The sequence below is a fragment of the Arvicola amphibius genome, chromosome 12, assembly GCF_903992535.2.
Source record: "Arvicola amphibius chromosome 12, mArvAmp1.2, whole genome shotgun sequence".
Classification (NCBI taxonomy): Eukaryota; Metazoa; Chordata; class Mammalia; order Rodentia; family Cricetidae; genus Arvicola; species Arvicola amphibius.
In genome coordinates this window covers 90,204,816-90,227,119 of record NC_052058.2, presented here as the reverse complement: position 1 = coordinate 90,227,119, position 22,304 = coordinate 90,204,816, and the positions used below count along the sequence as shown (strand labels likewise).

Here is a 22,304-nt window from a genome sequence, read left to right as displayed (position 1 = left end):
ACAGAGAGGACTCTTGGGAAAAAAAGGTGGAGATGTCAGGAGAAGCCAGGAGAGGTCAGGAGATGCCAGGAGACACCAGGACATGCCAGGAGGTGCACAATAATCAGGAGTTGCAGGAAAGGTACATGAGTTACATGGCAGAATATAGATAATATAAATGGGTTAATTTAAGTTATAAGAACTAGTTAGAAACAAGCCTAAACTATAGGCCAAGCTTTCATAATTAATAAGAAGTCTCCATGTCATTATTTTGGAGCTGGAGGGACAGAAAAAGACTAGGTACAGTGACATTTTAATGGAGCCTCAGGGGCAGATGGAAAGAGAAGCAAAGATTTTTTTTTTTTTTTGGAATTGAAGTCAAAGGAAGGGACTGTGAGCTAGGGATGGAGGTTGCTTCTAGAAATTGATCAAGACAAGTCCATGAACTCTCTAGCCAAGCCCGCTAGATGAACCCATCCCGCTGCCATTCTAGAATTTTAATTGTGAGAACTCTAATAGAATAGATTTCTCTTTACCCTCTCACTTTAAGGGCCATTTATTACATCAGTCACCATCAATTAACACATTCTGAACAAAAATAACAACGACAACAAAAAATCACAGCAACTCTCCTTTCACTAAAGGACCAGGGACTTTAGCTCCCCAATCATTATGGTCAAATATCTGTTAATGTAGGAGGATAGAACTGATTTCTTATATATTTTCCAAATTAAAGTTACAGCTTTTAGCTCTTTGTGATTACAAACAAATCTTATGTATTAAGTTCGTTCCTTGGGATAAGGACAACTTGGTACTGCCACCTCATACAGAGTGCTGAATGTGTAATGTCGGCATTGTTGGTGCTGGTCTACTGAAACAAGAATAGATAGCCAGCTCATTGACATTTTTCTCTATGCAGGCAGCGTGTCTTCTAGCCCCCTGCACACATCTTGTTTACCATTCATACATAGTTCCTTTCTGGACCCTTCCAACTACTCAGTGCCCGAGGCTCTGCTGCTCTGCTCTTGGACTGCCTGGGTGTTGTGGATTTTTCTTTTCATGTTTATTACATCTGTGCAATTGGACCACATATACAGGAAGTATGTCATGGACAATTGCTGGCTGAACTATCGCTGTCCACTTGCTCAGCTCGTGGATGTGTGTGCAATGATTTCTGGACCTCATCTGAGGCCTCCCTCTTTCGTAGGGCAGCAATGCTCATAGATTCAGTCCTGGAAACCATGACCTCTTGTAAGAAATTCATTCTAGCCTTTTCTATCGGTGATTAGGGTTGAACTCTGGTCAGAAGCAACTTTATAAAAGTAATTTGGATGTCCTTGGGGAGGGTGATGAGCCTAGACATATGTGAAGGATCAGGCTCCATCCTTATTTTGTCTCCTGGCAGAACATTATCATTTCTTGTCATAAGGCCGCTAACCCTTGTCCTCAACACAGCATAATTGAAAACAGGAGAAACTTATCACAGCCTGGATATCAGAGTTTAGAGGTGAAAGGGGGCAGAGAGACCAGCCATTTAGTAATAGCTAAAAAAATCTGCTGATTTCAGTTACCAGGTCATCCTCCATTGTAAAGACTTCCAAACACTTGGAGAATTCACAGCTGTTCTTTCTTGTTTCTGTTCCTGAACTCACAAATATTTTATATTCTACAACCTCTTCTTGTAATCAAACCACTAATGTCCCCTCTAATCTCCCCATGCATTACCTCCTTGAATAGACACTCAAATAGGCAGATGTAAATATCTAGGTTTGGAGAGAATTTTCAGGAACCCCTGCCACAGCCAGTCTCAGACACCAGATTTTTATTTAATTAATTTTAATAATTTATTTTGTTTCTTCTTTATTTCTATCAAAGAAACCCCATAGTCCCGGTAGCCACTCAGAGCTATCTGTCCGGAGCTTAAGAAAGTTGAATTTAAAGCAATGCCTAGTAATGAGATCCCTCTGAATCTGTTTGCAATACTCTTACATAGACGTGTGGCCATCTCTAGTGAAGCCAGCAATCTTACAAGTATAATAAATGAAATGTAATGAGGGATTGAATTAATACTCCCTTTACAGATTCAGGCCAGCTGGAAATGCATGGCCGACAAAACTGAAGAGAGCCTGTCTCCTTACCCCAGTGGAGATCATTTCCTGCTCGTTTAGTGCTTGGGACGCTTTGAAAGCCCCAGAAGAGATCGTGGCCTGCAAGTAATTTGTTGTGATCTGAAAAATCCAGGTCTTAGGATTCAACTAAGCTGACATCTCAGAGATAAATCCTCAGCCATGTCTCATTTTCCTTGTTTGCCCCATTATATGAATATGTATTATATTATACCATTCAACATGCTTGTGCCTTCAACCCAAGTTTTCCCTGGGTTATCACAATTAGTGAAGGGACAGTGTTGTCCCTTTATCCATCTTCTTGCCTGTAGCTGTCATTTCTATGGCCTAGCAGAACAGACTACAAGTAACTATCTATATGCATATGTGTACGTGTACATATGTATCCATATCTGGATACTCCTGTGTATATGTGATGCCTTTGTTCATGTTCTGATCTCTCTCTCTCTCTCTCTCTCTCTCTCTCTCTCTCTCTCTCTCTCTCTCTCTCTCTGTGTGTGTGTGTGTGTGTGTGTGTGTGTGTGTGTTCAGCTCAATGTATGAGCAAATGAAACAATTAAGTTCAGCAATCCTAGAGAGCAGAAGCTGTATTTAGGTACGTGTGATCAAGGCTTATACGCAAAGTGCAGTATCTCAACCACCCTGCACAGGGAGAAAGTGACTTTTAACAGGTCTACTTCTGATCCTCAGACATTACTGTTCTTTGCAACTTAAGTTCATTTCTCTTTCCATCAGTAACAAAGCCCAGATTGTTATCATAATTGTAAATCTTTACCACAGGAGTTAAAGCCTTACTAAAATTTAAATCCTCTTTAATTTAGTGTTACCAGAGAAGAGCCTAGTGGCTCTTATAGTGGATATGACTACCGTGTATAAGTATGAGGACCAGCACTTCTATGTACAGTCTCCACGTTCTCTTCTTTACTTCGCTCCCTTCTTCAGCGTTCACGAAGATCTTGATTCTAAGCATTTCCAGGAAGGATTCCCATCAGGCTTTGGATTTGAGTTTCTATCTTTTCTTGGAATTGTGATCTTTTGCTATAGCATACAAGTCTCATTCCTATAGACACTAAATAGAGCATAACACTTAACAGACATTAACACTTAACACACAGTAACCTGCAGAGGTCCTGCTGCCTTTACATGAGGCTACTGAGCTCTGCATTCAGTCAAAGGCTCCAATCACACTTAGGGCTCAAGTGGGTCAGTGGGATTAGGTAGGCCCTTCGTAGCCAAGAGGACGAGTATACTCGTCCCTACCTCTTAATTCTGTTGAAGAAGTTATTTGGGTGATAGTATGGTGTTCAAATCCTGGGCTCATTTAATTAAAGTAATATGTGCTTGGCTTTGTGTTAAGCAATTCACCTTAGTCAGTTATCAGTAGATGTTTATCATTTACTATTACCCTCCCATTTTCTTGAATAAGTTGAGTCTGAAGGGCAGTACAGAAACTGAATGAGGCCATTGTAAAGAGTGCCTGGTCACCCTTAGCTCTGCTTGACACCCGAGTCTGTGGTTTCATAAGTACACTCTTGCTTCTGATTTGCTCTTCAGAAGAAGCTGTCTGACATAAGGAGGCTACATAACGTTAGTGGCAGTCACAGAGCCATATCATAGCTTGTCTGCAAGGAATATAGTTTAAGAATATCTTTTGCCAGTGGGTTTTACAATAAAAAGAGTGTGGGATTAGCCAGTGCTCTGGCTTCTTTGTCTCTCCATTCATTCCAGTGTCTTCTCTCTGCATTTGCCCAGACTTGTTTCCTATGATTATTTGCAAGGGCTGTAACCTGTTTACTCAGTACTTTTTGTCAGCACATTCCTATCTTACAGGACAATTCAATGAACAGTCAATAAATTCTTATCAATAAAGTTATTTATAGTAGAACTTTTCCATAAAGCAAATTGTCAGTAGTTCATGTTTATATTTCCACACTTGATATTAAAAAAAAAAACTTGAAAAACTGTGAAAACCATAATTCTTGGTCAAACCTGATGAATGCATGGCCTGCATTTTTCCAGTTGCTACTCACATTGGATTTCCTTCACAGAAGTATGGACATCAGGAGATGTGGGTGTTATCAAGCTACATGCTTCAACTGTACACATTCTGTGACCTCCAGAGACCTTGGCTATCTGATCTGGACTACACTATGACACTGTCTTATATAGGAGTGTCGTTTCTCTAATCTGCTGAGCGCAGCCCCACTAATATCATGCACGAGGCCATGCCATACATGGTCTATTGTTTGATTAATGATGACTGTCGATAACTGTAGCATGTGAATCATGGCAATTGAAACAAGGTATTCACCTGCTTTACCCTTCAGATAGTGAAGATGGCCAGGTAACAAACAGGGTATGGGGAAGTGTGTGTGTGTGTGTGTGTGTCTGTCTGTGTGTGTGTGTGTGTATGCTGCCTGCACATTTGCTTGCATTTATTTTAAAAAGACATTTAAGTTTTACTACTCATTGATAGAATGTATCGAGCCTGTAGTATATGATAGACATTTAAAATTTCGCCACTCTATTTTCATGGAAGGCCTTACATATATTTTAAAGGTGAAGAGACTAAAGCAAGAACGGTGAAATAACAGACCTATGTCCTCTGTGTTTGTAGTTGCTATCTGTACTTTTTCATTTGACAACACTGAGGATTCAATCAGAGGCTATAGATTATTTTTTCTACCTTCTTCCTCCTTTTTTGAAAATTACATACATGAATATAATGTATTTTCATCTTACCCACCTACTTCTCACCTCCCCAACTCCTTCTCTGTCCCCTAACAGCACCCATTTAAATTTATGTCCTCTTTTTTGATGATTATATATGCATATATACATCATATACCCGTGTGTGTGTGTGCTTACATGTGTGTGTGCACATCCTGATGGGTCCATTTAGTGTTGCCACTGCATATTATGGTGTGAGAGTGACTTCTTTAGCATGATCTTATGAGGGGGCTTGCCCTTGAAGAAAACAACTCTCCCTCAGCATCTCTGTAGCTAGGGGTGGGACATTATGTGCCTTTGTCCATCTATGCTGGATGTTGACGGGTGTGGTGTTGTGTAGGTAACAATTTTCTTAGGAGGTTGGGGTTGTAGCATTCATGTTGAGTCTGTAAGACACTATTTTGCAATGGTCTTCCTGGTCCTCTGTCTCTTAGAATCATTCCAGCCTTAAGTGTAGGGATTATGTTATGGATGTCCCATCTAGGGATGGGTAACCCACACCTTATTCTCTGCATTTTGGTCACTTAAGGTTCTATGCAATAGATTCATTCTGTTGTAAAAAGAACGCTGTGGGGATGAGGGGTGGAAGCTGTACTTACCTGCGAGTGTAAAGACAACAGTTTCGAAAAAAGTCAAATTCCTACAGTTTAGCACTGGTTCCCTTCCAGTGTCTGTGACCTTTTCCGCCTTGCATGGTTCTTCTTTTACTTCCTTATTCCTTTCTTTACTATTTTATAATAGCTTAGTATTGACTTTAAAAATTCAGTGAGTTCCAACTTAGGTGGTGTATAAAATATCAAAGTAGCAGTAAAAGTTTTTATGTGTCATAGTTTCCCAATTCTAAACTTATTCACAGGAAATTATAGAAAGGGAATAAAGTATTTTCTTGTTGTTGACAAAATTCTCATTGATATACATCAGGGATTATATTTCAGATGCTGGTGCTCTTTATAATTATTTAAATTTCTTGTCTTGTTATTCAGTGTATTGTCATCTTGGAAAAAATTAACTTGGCAGGACACAGTTCTCTAAATTGACTCAAAATTGGTTATCTAAATGTGCAATTCAAATAACATTTGTCTGTGCCCTACATTAGATAAAGTACTTTGCTATATTTGCAATTAATGACTGTGATATTCCTAACAAAGAAGATGCAGGTGATGTTGGCTTGGTGTGCAATGGAATTTTTTTTTACCAGGATGTGGATAAAAACAAAACAAAAAAATAATTGAAAAGAATGAATAGCTCCACCTGTGACAGAGCAGATGTCCAAATGGGAAGCATTGTGTTTCCATTATCGTATGGGTTAGTTTCTTAGCCTTAAAGCATTAAATGGCTTTGGCTTGCACCAGTTCTAGGAGGGATTTGCAGTAGTCACATAGACTTGCTCTCTCTTGTGCTCCAAATAAAGAAAGAAATTTAGAATACAAAAGGAATAGGAATCTGAAAGGGGCCTGCATTTTATACTCTCCCAGCATAACAAATATTTATAGTGTTCTTACTTGCATTGATTCAGTATTTAGGGGTCACTGCACCTTGTGACATGGCATCTCTTAATGAGTTGTAATAAAAGTGCACCAACTATGATATTTTTTACAGTATGGCAAAATATTCTTTTAAATATATTCAAATAAACCATAAAAAGTAATACATAAAATTCTGGACATATAGCACATGACGAATTAAACCAGGATGATATAAACAACTTAACAAACAAATCTCTCACTAGCAAGAAGATTCAAGCAATACTCAGAAAAAAAAAGTCTCCTTGCTTTAAAAAAAGTACAAAAGTACAAGCCCAGATGGACTCATTGTAATTCCCACCAGATTTTCAAAGAAAGACTAACCTCTGTGCACCTCAAACCTCTCCACAATTAGAAAAAGAAAGTAACTAAGCTATTTTCACAAAGCCAGTATTGCCCCTATTCCAAAATCAGAGAGCATAACAAAAATGAAATTTTAGAACATTTCCCATGGTGATGATAGATGCAAAGGGTCTAAATGAAATACTGGCAAACTGAATTCCAGAACACAGTCAAATATCATCCACTATGACCAAGTCAATTTCTTCCCCAGTGTGCAGGATTGGTTTAACACATGCAAATCAATAACTGTTTTCCAGCATTTAAGTAGATATAAGGACAGAAATCATATGATCACATCAGGATATGCAAGATAAAGGCTCCTGAAAAAATTCAGTATCCCTTCCCAAGTGCCCCAAAGAGATGCAAAATAGAAGGAACATATGTCAACATGGTAAGGCTGTATACGAGAACTCTAAAGCCAATATCATGGCAAATGGAGAGCTGGAAGCATTTCCACCAAAATCGGAATAGGAGAAGGGTGTCCATTCCTCCACTCCTCCACCTTATTATATATACATAGTACTTGAATTCTTAGCTAGAGCAATAATGTACAAGGGGGAAATAAAAGAAATGCAAATAGGCAAGGAAAATGTCAAAATACTTTTAATTTCAAATGATGTGATCCTGTAGAAGAGACCCTGAAGACGCTACCTGAAAACACTTAGAGGTGATAAACACTTAGGGAAACTTGACAAGTTACAAGACCAACCGTAAAGTTCAGTATTCTCCCTGCACGCCAATGACAAGCATGTCTGGGACAGAGAGAGGAAAACAACCTCAGTCACCATAGCCTCAGGAAAATCTAGCAAATACCTAAAAATGAACTCTACTTAGGGAGGTGAAAGATCTTTACAGTGAAAAATTTAAAACCATGAAGGAAAAGAACATCTTCAACAGATGAGGTGAGGAGACCAGATATCGACACATGGAAAAATGAAATTAGATCTCTGTCTCACACCTGGATTACAAACGAACTCCCACTGGATCGGGGGCCTTAACGTCAGATCTAACATTCTGAAACTGTCAGGAGGGAAAACTCAAGAAATCATCTCAAGATACAGAACAAGGCCCCAGCTTCCTTGGAATGACTCTGGTAATTTGTGACATATTGCCCACACCTGATCTCGTTTGAGTCATGTGACAGTTGACAAGCTCCTGCACAGAAAAGGAGGGAATGAGCCCAAGCCTACTGGATGAGAGAAAGCGTCTTACCTGCATGTCTGACAGACAATTACACCTAGATTATACAAATGTTGGGGACTGAGGACCACCAGACCCTGAATTGCTTGTAACTGTCTTGTTTTTCTCTGCTCTGAGCAGCTCTGAGCACGAGACCCTGATGGCAGGGTCTGCATCTGAAAGATCCCCTGAGCTGGGGCATGGCCAGAGCCCTATATAAGCTGCCCCTGAACACAATAAAGTGAGCATTCTTGGCATTATTGTCTCAAGGATGGCCCCGTGGCCCTGTCTGTCTGTCTGTCTGTCTCTGTGTTTGCGTGTTTTAAAATTTTCAGCCTAGTTCCTGTAGCACGTAGCAAGTAGAGTGCAGAACAGAACCAGTGTAGTTTTACATACCCAGAATTTAAAAGATACTCACTAGGAATCACACTACCTGATTAAGGGTGTCGGGGAGACGACTGACGCCCTCTTGTGAGCTTTGTGAGAGCCAGTCATAAGGCACACGTACAAACATGCAGACAAAGCACTCAAAATAAAATACATAGGCAAAAGAAATAAACTGATAGTTCGTAAAAGATAAAGGACAACAGCAAATAAACATAGGAAAAAATCTCAACATCACTACTTATCAGAAAAGTGAGATTCCATCTCACCCCAGTCAGAACAGCTATCATAGGGAAGCCAGAAGACACATCTGTCCAGTTTGATCAGCACCATTTGTTGAAGATGCTGTCTTTTCTCCAGTGTGTATATTTGGCTTCTCTGTCAAAAACAAGGAGTCCATGGGGGTGTTGAATTACATTTAAATCTTATTGCACTTGTCAGTCTGTCTGGTTTTATGACAATACCCTGCTGGTTTTATGACTATAGCTCTGTGATGTAACTTGAAATCTGGGATGATGACATTTTCAGCAGCTCTTCTTGGAGATTAATTTTTCAATTCTGTGAATAATTGTGTAGGAATTTTGGTGGAAATTGCATTGAATCTGTAGGTTGATTTTTGTTGGATGGCCATTTTCACAATATTGATACTATGACCCAAAGGCAGGGGAAACCTTTTCCTCCTGGTGTCTTTTGCAATTTCTTTTTCACTGTCTTAACATTTTTATTGTGCAAGTCTTTGGCTTGGTTGTTTAGAGTTACATCAAGATATTTTAGGCTATCATGAAAGGTTGTTTCCTTAGTGTTTTTAAAGAGTCTGTTTGTTATTTGCATATAGGAAGGCCGCTGACACTTTGCGTGGTTTTTGTATCCTGCCACTTTGCTGAAGGTGTTTATCATGCATAGAGCTTTCTTTCATGTATAAGAATCGTATCACCTGCAAATACGGATATTTAACTTCTTCCTTTCCTGTTTAAAACCCCCTAATCTCCTTCAGTTTTTTTCCTCTACCTAAGTCTTCAAGTGCTATAATGAATAGTATGGAGAGACGGGTATCCTTTTAGTGGAAATGCTTTGAGTTTCCCTCTCTTTCAGGGATGCTGGCAATGGGCTTGCTGTAAATTGCCTTTATTAAATTAAGATATGGCCCTTGTATCCCTAGACTCTCCAAGACTCTTATCATGAAGAGATGTTGTATTTTGTCAAAGCTTTGTCTCCATCTAATGAGATGATCATGTTTTTGACTTTTAGTCTGTTCTTGTGGTGGATTACATTTGATTTATGTATGTTAAACCATCTCTTAATCTCTGGAATGAAGTCAACTTTATCATGATGAATAATCTTGATGTCTTCTTGAATTAGGTTTTTAAGTATTTTATTGAGAAATTTTCATTTGCATTCATAAGAGAAATTGGTTTGTGATTCTCTTTCTTTGCTGGATCTTTGTGTGGCTTAGGTGTCAGGGTAATTGTGGCCTCATAAAAAAATTAGGTGATAGTCCTTTTTTGAAGAATAATTTTAGGAGTGTTCATGTTTGTTCTTTGAAGGTCTGGTAGAATCCTGCACTGCATCATCTGTCCCCAAGATTTTTGGTTCGGAGGTTTTTAACTGCTACTTCTATTTCACTTGGGGTTATGGGTCTGTTTAAATCATTTATTTCATCTTGATTTAACTTTGGTACATCATGTATACCATTTTTTTAGGTTTTCCAGTTTAGAGGAATATACATGCTGTCACAGTCTGTATACAGAGAGAGTGTGACAGCGTGTACAAGAGTCAAACCAGACAAAATGCCAGCACCAAGAATGAGAATTGGACACAAAGACCCACCCAAACCAAGAGGCTATTTGCAATTGATGCAAAAGGAAAGGGATATCAGTTTTCTTCAGTGGCATGTCTGTGGTTACATCAACCACATTCCAGGACAGGCCACATGCTCAGTAGTAGCTGGCCAACACAAAATGGACACGATGCTTTTGTTTTTGTTGTTTTGACTTTTTAAGGAATTTAGGGTTTTTTTGCCTTATTGATCTTCATTTTTTCTTTTTTTTAGTTTTTGTTTTGATTTTTATTTTTTGCTTTTCATTTTTCCTGTTTTTCTTTTGAGGGGTGTGATATGCGAGAGAGGCAACATGAAGCTGGGTGGGTGGGGAGGTAGTGGGGAATCTAAGAAAACTTGGGGGAAAGATATAATCAAAATATATAGCATGAAAGATGAAATATTTTTAAATAAAAATTTTAAAAAGAAAGGGAAAACATGAACAAATGCTGGCAAGAATATGGGGAAAGAGTAAATGCTTAGACACTGATGGTAGGAATATAAGCTTGCTCTGCTCCTATAAAAATCAGTGTGAAGGAGCCTCACAAAACTAAAAACAGAAGAATGTATGAGCCCGCTATACTAATCCTTGGGTATTTACAAGAATGACTGGGAGGAGTACAGAGCACTGCACATCTGTGTTTATTGCAACATTATTCACAATAGCCAAGTTACAGGGCCAACCTAGGAATTCACCAACAGATATTTATATAAATAAAATGTGCTATAATCTCACAGATGAATGTAACTCTCACCATCATCAAAGAGGCTTCTTTTTCCAGCAGATGGAGACTATTGCAAAGACCCACAACTGCTAAAATTACAGAGAATAAGAGACACTCTCTCAGTTACTATTCTATTGCGGGGGGGGGGGGGAGGGACTGGGTCTGGCATGGGATTTTGAAACCTCAAAGCCAACACTTAGTGACACACTTCCTCTAGCAAAATTGCCCCTCCTTATCTTTCTCAAATGGTTTTCCAACTGGGGACAGAGATTGAAAATATATGAGCCTATGTGGGCCATTCTCCTTCAAGATACCACATACACCAGAAATGCCATCCCTACAAATTATGACTCATGTAAAAATGAAGGAAGGGCAGAGTACCAGGACATCTGCTGTTAGATAATGTCTTCTAGCCATGACAGGAAAGCTACACCCTTGAAATCTGACAATACTGCTGCCTAAACAAACCTAAACAATACTGGTTGTCCAGTTAACTAGTTAACCAGTTGACCAGTTGACCAAGTTAACTAGCTGACATGTCTATTTAAAGGGGGAATTTTCAAAATCCCCAATCTTAGATCAAGAGTTACAGACAATTAATTACTTCTGAGAGGATGGAAATTCCTTTTTTTCCAGAGATGAGATCCCTGATAAGTTACACAATCCCAAGTGGTCAGCTAACACACACAAACACCTATGAGAAACACTAAATGAATTCAGTAGGTTGTGTGTATATATGTGTGCATGCGTGCACATGCACATTATATAATAATATAAAGAAGAAGAAAAGATCATGCATTTGCGAAGGAAAGGGATGAGACCAGGGTTGATTTGGAAAGGAATATGAGGGAGAGGTGAAAATGATATGATACTCATGTATGAAATTCTTAAGAAACAAAAAATTAAAAGAAAAAGATGATGTGGTATATATGCACAAAAGAATTTTATTTTCTCATAAAGAACCAAATTATCCAATATACAGGTCATTGTCAGAATACATCATATACTTATATGAACATGTTCTTATGAAGCCTAGAACTCTGTACAACAAATACATAGCAATAAGTACATTTATAAATATTGCTAAGAAATATAACTTATAAAATCAAAGGTAACAAAAGTTTCCAGGGCTGGAATTTGGGGTCAGAGAAAAAGGAATTTTTGTACACTATAGATAGGGATGGAGACAAATTCAGTCCTTATAAGAAACCATATGGATGTTCCTAAATAACAAAACTGTCTCCTAGGCTAGCAGTTCTCAATCTATCACAGGGGTCACAATCAGATATCCTGCAGAGCAGATATTTACATTACAATTCATAACAGATAAAAATTACAGCTATAAAGTAGCAATGAAAATAATTTTATGGTTGGGGATCATCACAGAATGGAGAAATATATTAAAGGGTCACAGCATTAGGAAGGCTGAGAACCACTACTCTAAGCAATACCTCTAGGGATGCAACAGCAATGAAATCATCATCACATAAAGGTTAAAAATATCAAATCAACTAAGCAAACAGAGACCATGTCCAATAGCCAAATAGGGGAAGTGGTGAAAGGTGGGACAGAATCATATGGAGGACTTATAGAAAAAAGTGTTCCCAGGTATGTTGTTAGAGATGTTGACAGATACATACTAGCACAGAACCATGGAAACCAATTTTTCAAAAGCAGCCTGCTTGGAGACATTTCAGATTGTAATAACCTGGGGTGGTGTATATGTGTTAATAGACAGGCCAAGGAGACTGCTATACAACTTACAAGGTACAACCCTCCCTCCAGCACCTACAAAAAATTTCCAGTCTACATTTCCAATAGTACTGGGATATAGCAATGTTTATATGAAGAGAGTAAGTATCCATCCTGTACATCTTGCAGAGTTCAAGAGAAGAGTCAAGTGATTCAAAGTATCAAGTATTCTTAACCAAGGATTTTAAACCTTAGTCCAAGGCATCAAATAAAATAACAAGGAAATTTCACAAACACTTTGCCTCATAGTTGTTAGTAAAGATATGTCAAGGAGAAATTTTGAGCAGTTACTTGAAACTGATAAGATGCTTGTCGTGGGGAAATCGTCATCTGGTTGGATTATGACTGTTCTGGAGGAATGACTTAAAAATTAACTGATGCTTAAGTATTAGTAAAGGAGAAGAGCTTATATAGAGTTAGCAGAAATTCCTCTTTAAGTACTGACTGTGATGTAAATCTATCTGCACCATCCCACAATAGTCATCTCGCCATCCAAGCAGAAGAAGCCCAGCCTAGCAAACATCCACACGACTCTCTAACAATGGGCTGGTCCTTTCTTGCCCTCATCTCAAGTCTGTTGTACCAATGCACTTTCCTACTCTTTCTCCATCTCTAGGGATCGAATGCTCCTAAGGAGGAAGTATAATAAATTACTGGGAGTTATTTTGGTTTCTGTCAATGCAAGGTTTGGATTAATAATGAAACCAATTAAATCCTCAAATACCTCCGATGGCAACAATAAAAATTTAATTTCCAGGGAGCAGTGAGGTTAGCTATGTTGAACACCATATGAAATCACATATTTTCAAACTCTAGGGACTTCTACTATTTTGTCAAAGTAAAAGCACCTCACTGATTTGATCAAATTGATAACAAAAAAATGTGTGCTCTTTCCTAGCTGTCTCGTGCATCTCTGATGATAACCAGTCTGCAGAAATGACAGAATGCCTCAAGCAGATGAACGGCATGCCTCCCCTGGTGCAAGAATGTACCATTCCCTGCCGTGAAGACTGCACCTTCACCCCTTGGTCGAAGTTTACACCCTGCTCCAAGAACTGCGAAGCAACCCAGATCAGGAGACGGCAGCTCACAGGTAGGGTGGGCCTGCCTTTGCAGCTTCAGCCAAGACACGCTGCCCTGAATACCTTATGGAGAACATAGGCTCCAACAGAAAGAAATGTGGTACAATATCTCCTTCCTCTGCATTCCCAAAGCATATCCTTAAGACTTGCAGCAATGCCTGATATCTAATAGATACCTGGCTAATATTAGGGAGATGAAAGGACATTCGGGTGATTGGTATCAATACAGTTTTCTGCATAGTTTTATAATCTTTATGCTCACAAGGTGAATTTTATGCAAAAATGAATTTGCATATCCCATGGCAAAGTTCCCAGGATGTTATCTTAGCAAAAGTTTGGCAAGCTTAAAAACAGCCGCTGCTTTTTCTTTTTTGCAGAAATAACTGACATTATTGTCTTTTGCCTGATAAGCAATTTGACCCTTTCAGACTTTAATGGTATAAGGTAAAAGTCAAATTACACATGCTGATTCTTTTGTGTCTTATTGCATTCTGCCAGAATGTAATAAGATACTGTGTATCTCTGCAAAGGTTAATAGAAAATGAAGCAGATCCTTGTTTAGTTGGCACACTAGAGCGTTTTTTGCTGGCAATATCAAAATAACTGTTGCAAAATCTACTGTTTATATAGGTAATGCCATGTAATTTCTCTTAAGTGTATATGTATTTGTGTTTATAAGAAACAAAATTCAGTGAAATTAGAACCAAAGGAAAAATACCAGAATAATCACTGAGATAATATAATTGGCATCAACACTGAAGGACTGAGCACAGATGATCATTGGTTATTGTGGGCAGTTTAAAGTCTCTTGGTTTCAAGACCCATTGTTCAAGAGCACTGTTTACTTGATAACATTAATAATTCAACCTGTAAAAATGGTTCACTTGATAGACTAGAGCTTTTGCAGAATTTCTCCGTACACCTGTACTTAGAAATCTACATCAAGTGAAGGTAAAATATATAATCACAAGAGAATTTGAAAATGAGGAACATTGCCCTTACAGCTTTATATAAAACATATTTAATTATATGTAGCACTGCTTCCATGGTTCAGATGAAAATACTTGGGAGGCAGATCTTTGTGAGTTCAAGGCCAGCCTGGTCTATAGAGCTAGTTCCAGGACATGCTCCTAAGCTACAGAGAAACCCTGTCTCGAAAAATCAAAGTATAACAACAACAAAAATCTTATAGAAAAAGCAATCCAATAGGCTAGATTAAACATGACAGACCAAATCCGAATTTAGAGACTATTCTACAGCTAGTTTGCTATCCTGCACACACACAGTGTGTCAGAAACCATTACCCTAGGAACACTTCACATCTCCAAGGTGACAGAAAGCTTCCTTTGGTGAGAAAGATTGTAGCCAGGGTTATCCTTTGTCTTGGAGGTTTGATAATGATATTTAAAGAAGAACGACTGTTTTGGAGCTAGCACCATTTATGTTGCAAATTGTTAAAAGTTGAGTGAATTGGCATTTTCAGATGTATTTTCTATAAAAGTACACATTGAAGATTGTGTTAATTATTCTATAATTCAAAGTTAGTGATTACTTTTACCAAAAGGCTACTCAGGATTTACTGTATTTTGTGAGCTGCTACTATTTTAGCTAGCTAATTGATTTTTGCACTCCTTCGGTCTAGATGGCAACACAATTGATCCGTTTCATAAAATACATCAGTCATGAAAAAACAAAGAACCATTTGGAAGAATACTGATAAACAATAAGCCAAAGACACATTAATGAACTGATTTATTTCCCCCCATTTTCAAAGCTTATTATTATGATGTTGTGTTGACAGGAAGTTTCTGTTCTGCCTGGTGCTACAGCCATTGAGTCCCAAAGAAACACACGGAGTTCTATATTAATTATAAACTGGTTGGCCTAGTAGCTCAGGCTTCTTATTAACTCTTATAACTTATATTAGCCCATAATTCATGTCTGTGTTAGCCATATAGCTTGGTACATTTCACCAGAGAGGCATTTTCATCTTGCTTCCTGTGTCTGGCTTCCTCTGTGTTGACTGCAGACTGACTCTTTCCTCTCCCCAGAATTCTTCTGTTCTTGTTGCCCCACTTATACTTCCTGCTTTGTCACCCCACTATACTTCCTGCCTTACTACTGGCCAATCAGCGTTTTATTAAAGTACAAGTAATAAGGTACAGGCCATTGTCCCACAGCAGTGCTAATTCTTGTGTTTTAAATTTTTCCCATGATACTTGGCAGAAATTTTAATGGATGTTCTAATGTAAATGGCAATAGAAATCTTATGACTTAGACCATGTAACATAGACACACAGCATGTAGGTCATAATACAAGGCAGTCCTTTGAATGTTGGCCATCTAGAATATTACCTTTTTTGTTGCAGCTTTTACCAAGGGTTTTTAATTTACCATCTGGATGTTCCTTATTTGTTTCTAAACTAATCTTTATAGATTCTAGACTGAGAGGTAAGTAAAACAATTGTTTATTCAATGATGGATATATTCCATTCATTATCCAGGTGTGGGAATATACACGTTACCATATCACTTACACTGCGGCTGAAGGGGAAAGGTCTTCAGATTTGTGCTGGGGATTGATTTGTTTAGTCTAGCTTTGTCTTAGTCTAAAGGTCAGTGCTGATTTTCATTAGAATGTAATCAAAATGAAGCCCCAGTGCTAATGTGTTCCTTATTGGGAGAATCCTTTCTGCATTAACTCACTTCAATCCTCCTTCAAACAGGGAGGCCGAATAATTAAGAGGGAAGTCACAATCGGAGACAGCATCCATTTGTACAGGATGTTTGTTCTGTGGTAACTTGTGTTTTCTTTGTAGATGAGTATCTTCTTTCTGGTCTTCCTTTTTGTTATCCTCCTTCTTCTTCTGTTTTCATTCACTGTAAAGGGAGAATTAAATTGAAGATTTAGAGGTGTGAGCAAATTGAGGGGTTAGAAAGAAAGAAAAGATGATATAAGGGTTCTATAAACATTACTATAAATGTTGGCATTAGTCCTATGCAGGAATTATACCAAAATAATTTGAATGTAACACTGTAATCTTCCCCTGGCATTGTTAGCAAACACAGGGGTGACTGTGTGTTACAGAGGGTGAGGTTGGTTATACCACAGTGAATTCAACAGATGTTTTAAGTAGAGGTTTCTAGCCTATGGCCCAGAAACTTGAGCAAGAAATTTTTGATAAAATTCATAATTAGGAGTGTAAGAATTATAATTAGTGATTTAAGCTCTATTAAATGAATCAAGAGATGAGAACCTAGGAGGGAACCACAAAGGAATCTCATCAGCTAAGTGGAGTACAGAGGGAGAAATTCCACTAAGCAAGTAAAGCAGTATAAATAAAATGTAGCTGGAGGGATTGTAGAGCCCAAAGTAATGTACAAAGGGGCATATTATTATGGGATTTAGGAAGAAAATCTCAAAGATAAGGTTATAATCAGCACTCTGAGAACACTGACAATCAAATTTGAAAGATAAGAAATTGCTTCCCAGTGCATGTTTGTTTTATCATTTTGGTAAAAGTGATGTCAAGGTATAGGATAGACTTGGAATCCAAGACTAAATAGGCTGAAAACAAAGAGGAAGTTGCAGAGATGGAGATGAAGCTCAATAGCACTTCATGTGAGGAGTACTGCTCTAGCCAGGGCTGATGGGAGGAAATGTCATAGTCAGAGAGTACTTAGGTCAGTGTTGTCTATACTTCTCAAAGTGGTTCTAAGTGCCCCAATGGCAGACACAAGTGAATACAGCACCCTGAAAAGCCAATAGATGGTTAACATCATAGTAGAGTGATTCCAAGTCAAGGGATGTTTCGCACCAGGAGTGATTCAGATTCTACAGGATTCCTACTAAATTATTTGTAAACATTAAATAACATGTTAAAAAGTCAATCACCTACCAAGAAACATTTGTAGAATTGTGTATGAGGTAAAATATATGACAAGGAGAAAACTTCTCACATATCAACTTATATCAAGTATTTGCAAGAGAGCCATAAAGACCACAAATAGACCAGTAAAACCTCCTATGACTTGTACAACCAGCCATGAGTCTATTTACTCACTAGTGAGAGAAGTGGGGGAATGATTACATCTCGGAAAGCTTTAGTGCTATAGAGGAAACATGTCAACAGGGGCGTTCTAGCAAGTGTCAGGCCAGGCTGGAATCAGGAAACACTGTTATCAAGCAGTCAGAGGTCTGAACATGTTTCTACATTGTCATTACTCAAATCTGGGAACGCAGCTAAAAGTTCTGCCAAAGTTAGTAGGTAAGGTGAAGTTGCCAGCACTCTCAGCTTCAAAGAATTTCTCAAATGGACCACACTGATTTTTCTCAAATCGAGAAACATGCTCTGATTATTTACTTAAGTCTATTGTTAATTTTAGCACTTATAAGTTGTCTGATTTCAGGAAACAAGATGAGTTTCACTTTGTCTATACCATCTGAAATAACCACCACCTTCTTTTTGGGCTAGTGATATGGAGAATGCAATTTTGCTTTTTGGAGAAATTAATTTTTAGTTTTTTTGCAGGAAAAGGAAAGGGCTTGCCACTTATGTTTTTATTGGATTCTCTGGAAATCATTAGTTTAAAGAAGACAATCTAGTAAGGAGGCCGCTTATTTCATTCCCAGCCACTTAGCACCAAAATAATCACACAGAAATGTATTAATTAAATCACTGCTTGTCCCATTAGCTCTAGCTTCTTATTGGCTAACTCTTACATATTCATTTAACCTACTTCTATTAATCTGTGCATGGCCACATGGCTGTGGCTTACTGGCTAAAGTTCCAGCGTCTGTCTCCAGTGGGCCTACATGGCTTGTCTCTGACTCCGCCTCCTTTCTCCCAGCATTCAGTTTAGTTTCCCCCACCTGCCTAAATTATGCCCCATCATAGGCTCAAGACAGTTTCTTTATTAACCAATGATATTCACAGCATACAGAGGGGAATCCCACACCAAGACAAGGATAACCAAACTGTTTTATTAATTATGCAAAGTGACAGTGATAACAACTGTACAAACCCCATCTTGTCTAAGCAAAGTTTGTCTGGGTTAATATTGGGATGGGAGAAAAAATAAAAAATAATTAATAAGAGTTTTATGATTATTGAATTGGCATAACAAACATAATGTCCTGTATTTAAGACAAAAATCATTTTTATTTTCAAATTAATTTGAATATCATGATTTCTCAGAATACTGTCTACATTGTCCTAGAATTTATTTCTATTTCCATGGCAAAAAAAAGAGTCAGAAAAAAAAGATTGAAACTTTATTTAATGCTTACTGTTCAACTGGTTGTATCTACAAAAATGTGATTGGCTTTTAACTGAACATCAGATACAAAATTAACATCACTGCATGTCTTGTCCCAGGGAAAAGCAAGAAGAGAGAGAAATGTCAGGATGCTGCCCTGTACCCTCTGGTGGAAATGGAACCATGTCCCTGTGACGTGTTCATGTCCCATCCTTATGGAAACTGGTCAGCTTGCATTCTACCAGAAAGCAAAAGGGATCCTCAGCGAGGAGGATTATGGGGGCAAGGAGCCGACAAAGAATGTGGAGAAGGCGTGCGCTTCCGAGCGATAGCATGCTCTGATAAAAATGGAAGACCCGTTGACCCCTCGTTCTGCAACAGCTCTGGTAAGGAGTCCTGCGAGAATTCACAGATGAACTTTCACACAGCTCAGAAGGTTTGTCCCCCGGTCCGGAAATTGTCATAGACTCATTCTTTAAGAAAGGTTTTCATTCTCATTTGCCAACAGCACACTGCTACCATGAAATCAAAGTGTATAGAATGCACAATACTCTCTCCCTCCACTGTTACCTGAACTATACCAACGGCAGATGCGGGACCCCCTCAGCCTTTCCTTAATTGGCCTTGGCTTATTGACCTTGACTTATTGGTCACTTGCTAGCTGTTAGTCAGCAACGTTGTTCTTCACTGAGAAAGCATAAACCCCAGAGAAATGACTGCATATTTTATGTGTTTATTTATGTATTTCTGCTTTCACCATATACATGAGGAGAAATCTCCTCTTGAGTTTCTTCCGAGGTAGCTGATAAAACAGTAATGGGAAAAACTGACTTTCAATGTTTCCAGTGTAAATATAAATGCACACAGTGAATAAAATAATAGAAATGAATGGGGCCATCTGGGCAAGTTTTGTTAGATAGTATTTGTAGGAAAGATTGAATTTTTGAGCCTTAGGATGTCTGAGCTATGAGTGAATGGAGGTTAAATTCAGCTGTAGTGCAGGGGGTGGGCATGGCTGGGACCGGCAGTCAGGATGGAGTCTACGAATTTCTGGTTTCAGTTTGCCCCTTACGTTACCTTTTATTTATAAGATCAAGCAAGGTATGGGTTCGGCAGAAAAGTAGTACAAAAGAAAATTCATGTTTGGTTGTGTAAGCAGATGGATAGAATTTAGTCTTTGCCCGTGGTATCTTGAATTTAGGAAGCTTTTTCATTAATTCTAAAAACAATAAATTAAATTTGGCTCTAATATAAGAGTAAGGCAAGTGACGGGGTTTTGTTTGTTTGTTTGTTTGTTTGTTTATAGCCAGAGTGCTAGTTCATCTTTAAGTAAGACACACCCATACCATTGTTTAGATGCAAGTCGAGGGTCAACGATTCTCTGAATCACTGCCATTGTCACCACAACCTGGCTCCTTGGTTAGACTGCACAATTGTATGGAGTGATCTGACTGTTAGCAATATTAACATCAAAAATGAACACATTTTAATGAAGTCAGGGTTGGTAGCATTCAGCTTTTATGTGCAGACTTGTTTTACATAGTCACTATATAAAAGCATATATATTGAATATTTGCTACCTATGTCCTCTTCTTCCTCCCAAATGCTAAGTAGGCTGAACTCTGCTAGGCTCCAGAGATGTAGGATCATCTGGTTGTAGACCTAATCTTTTATAATTTGTGTTTACTAGTGTAAGGTTATTGAGGGACCCATGAAGAATTTTTGCAGAAGACATTGATATTTAAAGATGCACAGAAGGAATTTAAGTCCTGATTAGCTCTGAAGATGCTGACTAGAAAATACTTAGCTATTAGACCTTTGGGAAGTCCCCAACTGAGTGCTGTCAATCTGGGATAAGAAAGACGAGAGATCTGGAGAGTAGACAGTACAAAACAAGACCATTTTCCTCAGTAAGATCTCAAGCAGGAAGTGTGCTCTGGAAAATAAAAGTAGAAAAAAGAACACTTGTAGTTCGAATGCACCGTGAAGGAAGAGCTATGTGAAGTGACGCTGGAGTCAGGAGAGTCTTATTAAATCAGCTCAGGAGCATAGATCTCATTCAACTGCAGCAATAAGATGGGGACAGGGATGGGGAGGGCCACTGAAGCAATTCATGTTTCAAAAAGACTGCTTCTATCCACTGTGTGCAGAAAAACTTAAAGGGGGAAAGGGCATCCCTGAAATCTCTGTCCATCATTCAAGGTAGGGCTTGCTGGAAAGACAGGAGAGGACGAAACCAAAAAAGATACACAAAGAACCATAAAGAGCTGCCTTTAAATGGAAGGCTGTAGAGCAAGTTGAAAAGATTCTTCAGCCACAAGGACGTTCATCTTTAATGTTGTTAAGTTATCTAGCTCTTCCGTCATGGCGACATGGTACCCGAGAAAGCAACTTTAAAAGCAGAACAACTTCTGTGAAGTTCATCGTCACAGAGTTTTCAGTGTATGGGCAGCCATCGTCATTGCTCTTGGACCTGTAGTAAGGAAGCGGCATAACTCTAGGATATGGTAGAGGAAGGCTTCTTAATGCTCAGTTTCCCATAAACAGGGAGAGGAGAGAGAGGCTAGCATTTTAAAAGATATGGCCCTTGCACCCTTTCTCCAAGTCATAGGCTTAATATGAACTCAGTGACAGATTAGCCCACTGAAGGAGCTAGTGCTCTCATGATCCAGTTACCTCTCAATTGCACCTCCTGCTAGAGGCCACACCCTCCACGCATGCGTCTTTGTGTAGCACATACCATAATCTCACTGTAACATTTCACCCCTGGAGCCCCTCACTAATGACTCTCTCATCTTGGCGCTGTCATAAACTACGTAGAAGGGGCTAAAGCAATTTAGCAGTGGAAGCGTGAGGGTACAGTTCACCCTAACAGGGAGACAAGGCGACAGGTGGTGCCGGCGGGAATGTGAGCCTGCTACCACACATCTCAGGGCATTGCCAGTGCTCAGCCGGCTTCCTCCTTTCCCTCATGTCCATTCAGTCTAGGGCTTCAGCCTAGGAGAGGATGCCATATACAATTGTAGAAGGAAGCGAGAGGCGGGGCTGTGTCCCGCCACCCAGCTAGCTTTGCCCAAAATAATTACACAGAAACTGTATTCTTTTAAAACACTGCCTGGCCCATAGTTTCAGCCTCTTATTGGCTAATTCTCACATCTTCCTTTAACCCATATTTAGTAATCTGTGTAGCACCACGAGGTATGGCTTACCAGGAGAGATCTTAACCTGCATCCATCTTGGAGAGGAGAAGCATGGAGACTCACTATGGCGACTGCCTGAAGCGTCTCCCCAACTCTCCCAGAATTCTGTTCTGTCTACTCCACCTACCTAATTTTCTGTCTCTTAAAGGGCCAAGGCAGTTTTCTTTATTAATTAACCAATGAAAGTAACATAGACAGATAACTCTC

General features: G+C 38.9%; 1 protein-coding gene across 1 annotated transcript in view; it reads left to right on the top strand.

Moving 5' to 3' along the window:
* Positions 1-22,304, top strand: part of Thsd7b (thrombospondin type 1 domain containing 7B) — a 705,347-nt gene that overhangs the window by 454,084 nt on the left and 228,959 nt on the right. Inside the window, exons 12-13 of the mRNA XM_038349733.1 lie at positions 13,455-13,649; positions 19,017-19,283. Coding sequence (XP_038205661.1) covers positions 13,455-13,649; positions 19,017-19,283 — 462 coding nt within the window. The remainder of the gene's footprint in view (positions 1-13,454; positions 13,650-19,016; positions 19,284-22,304) is intronic.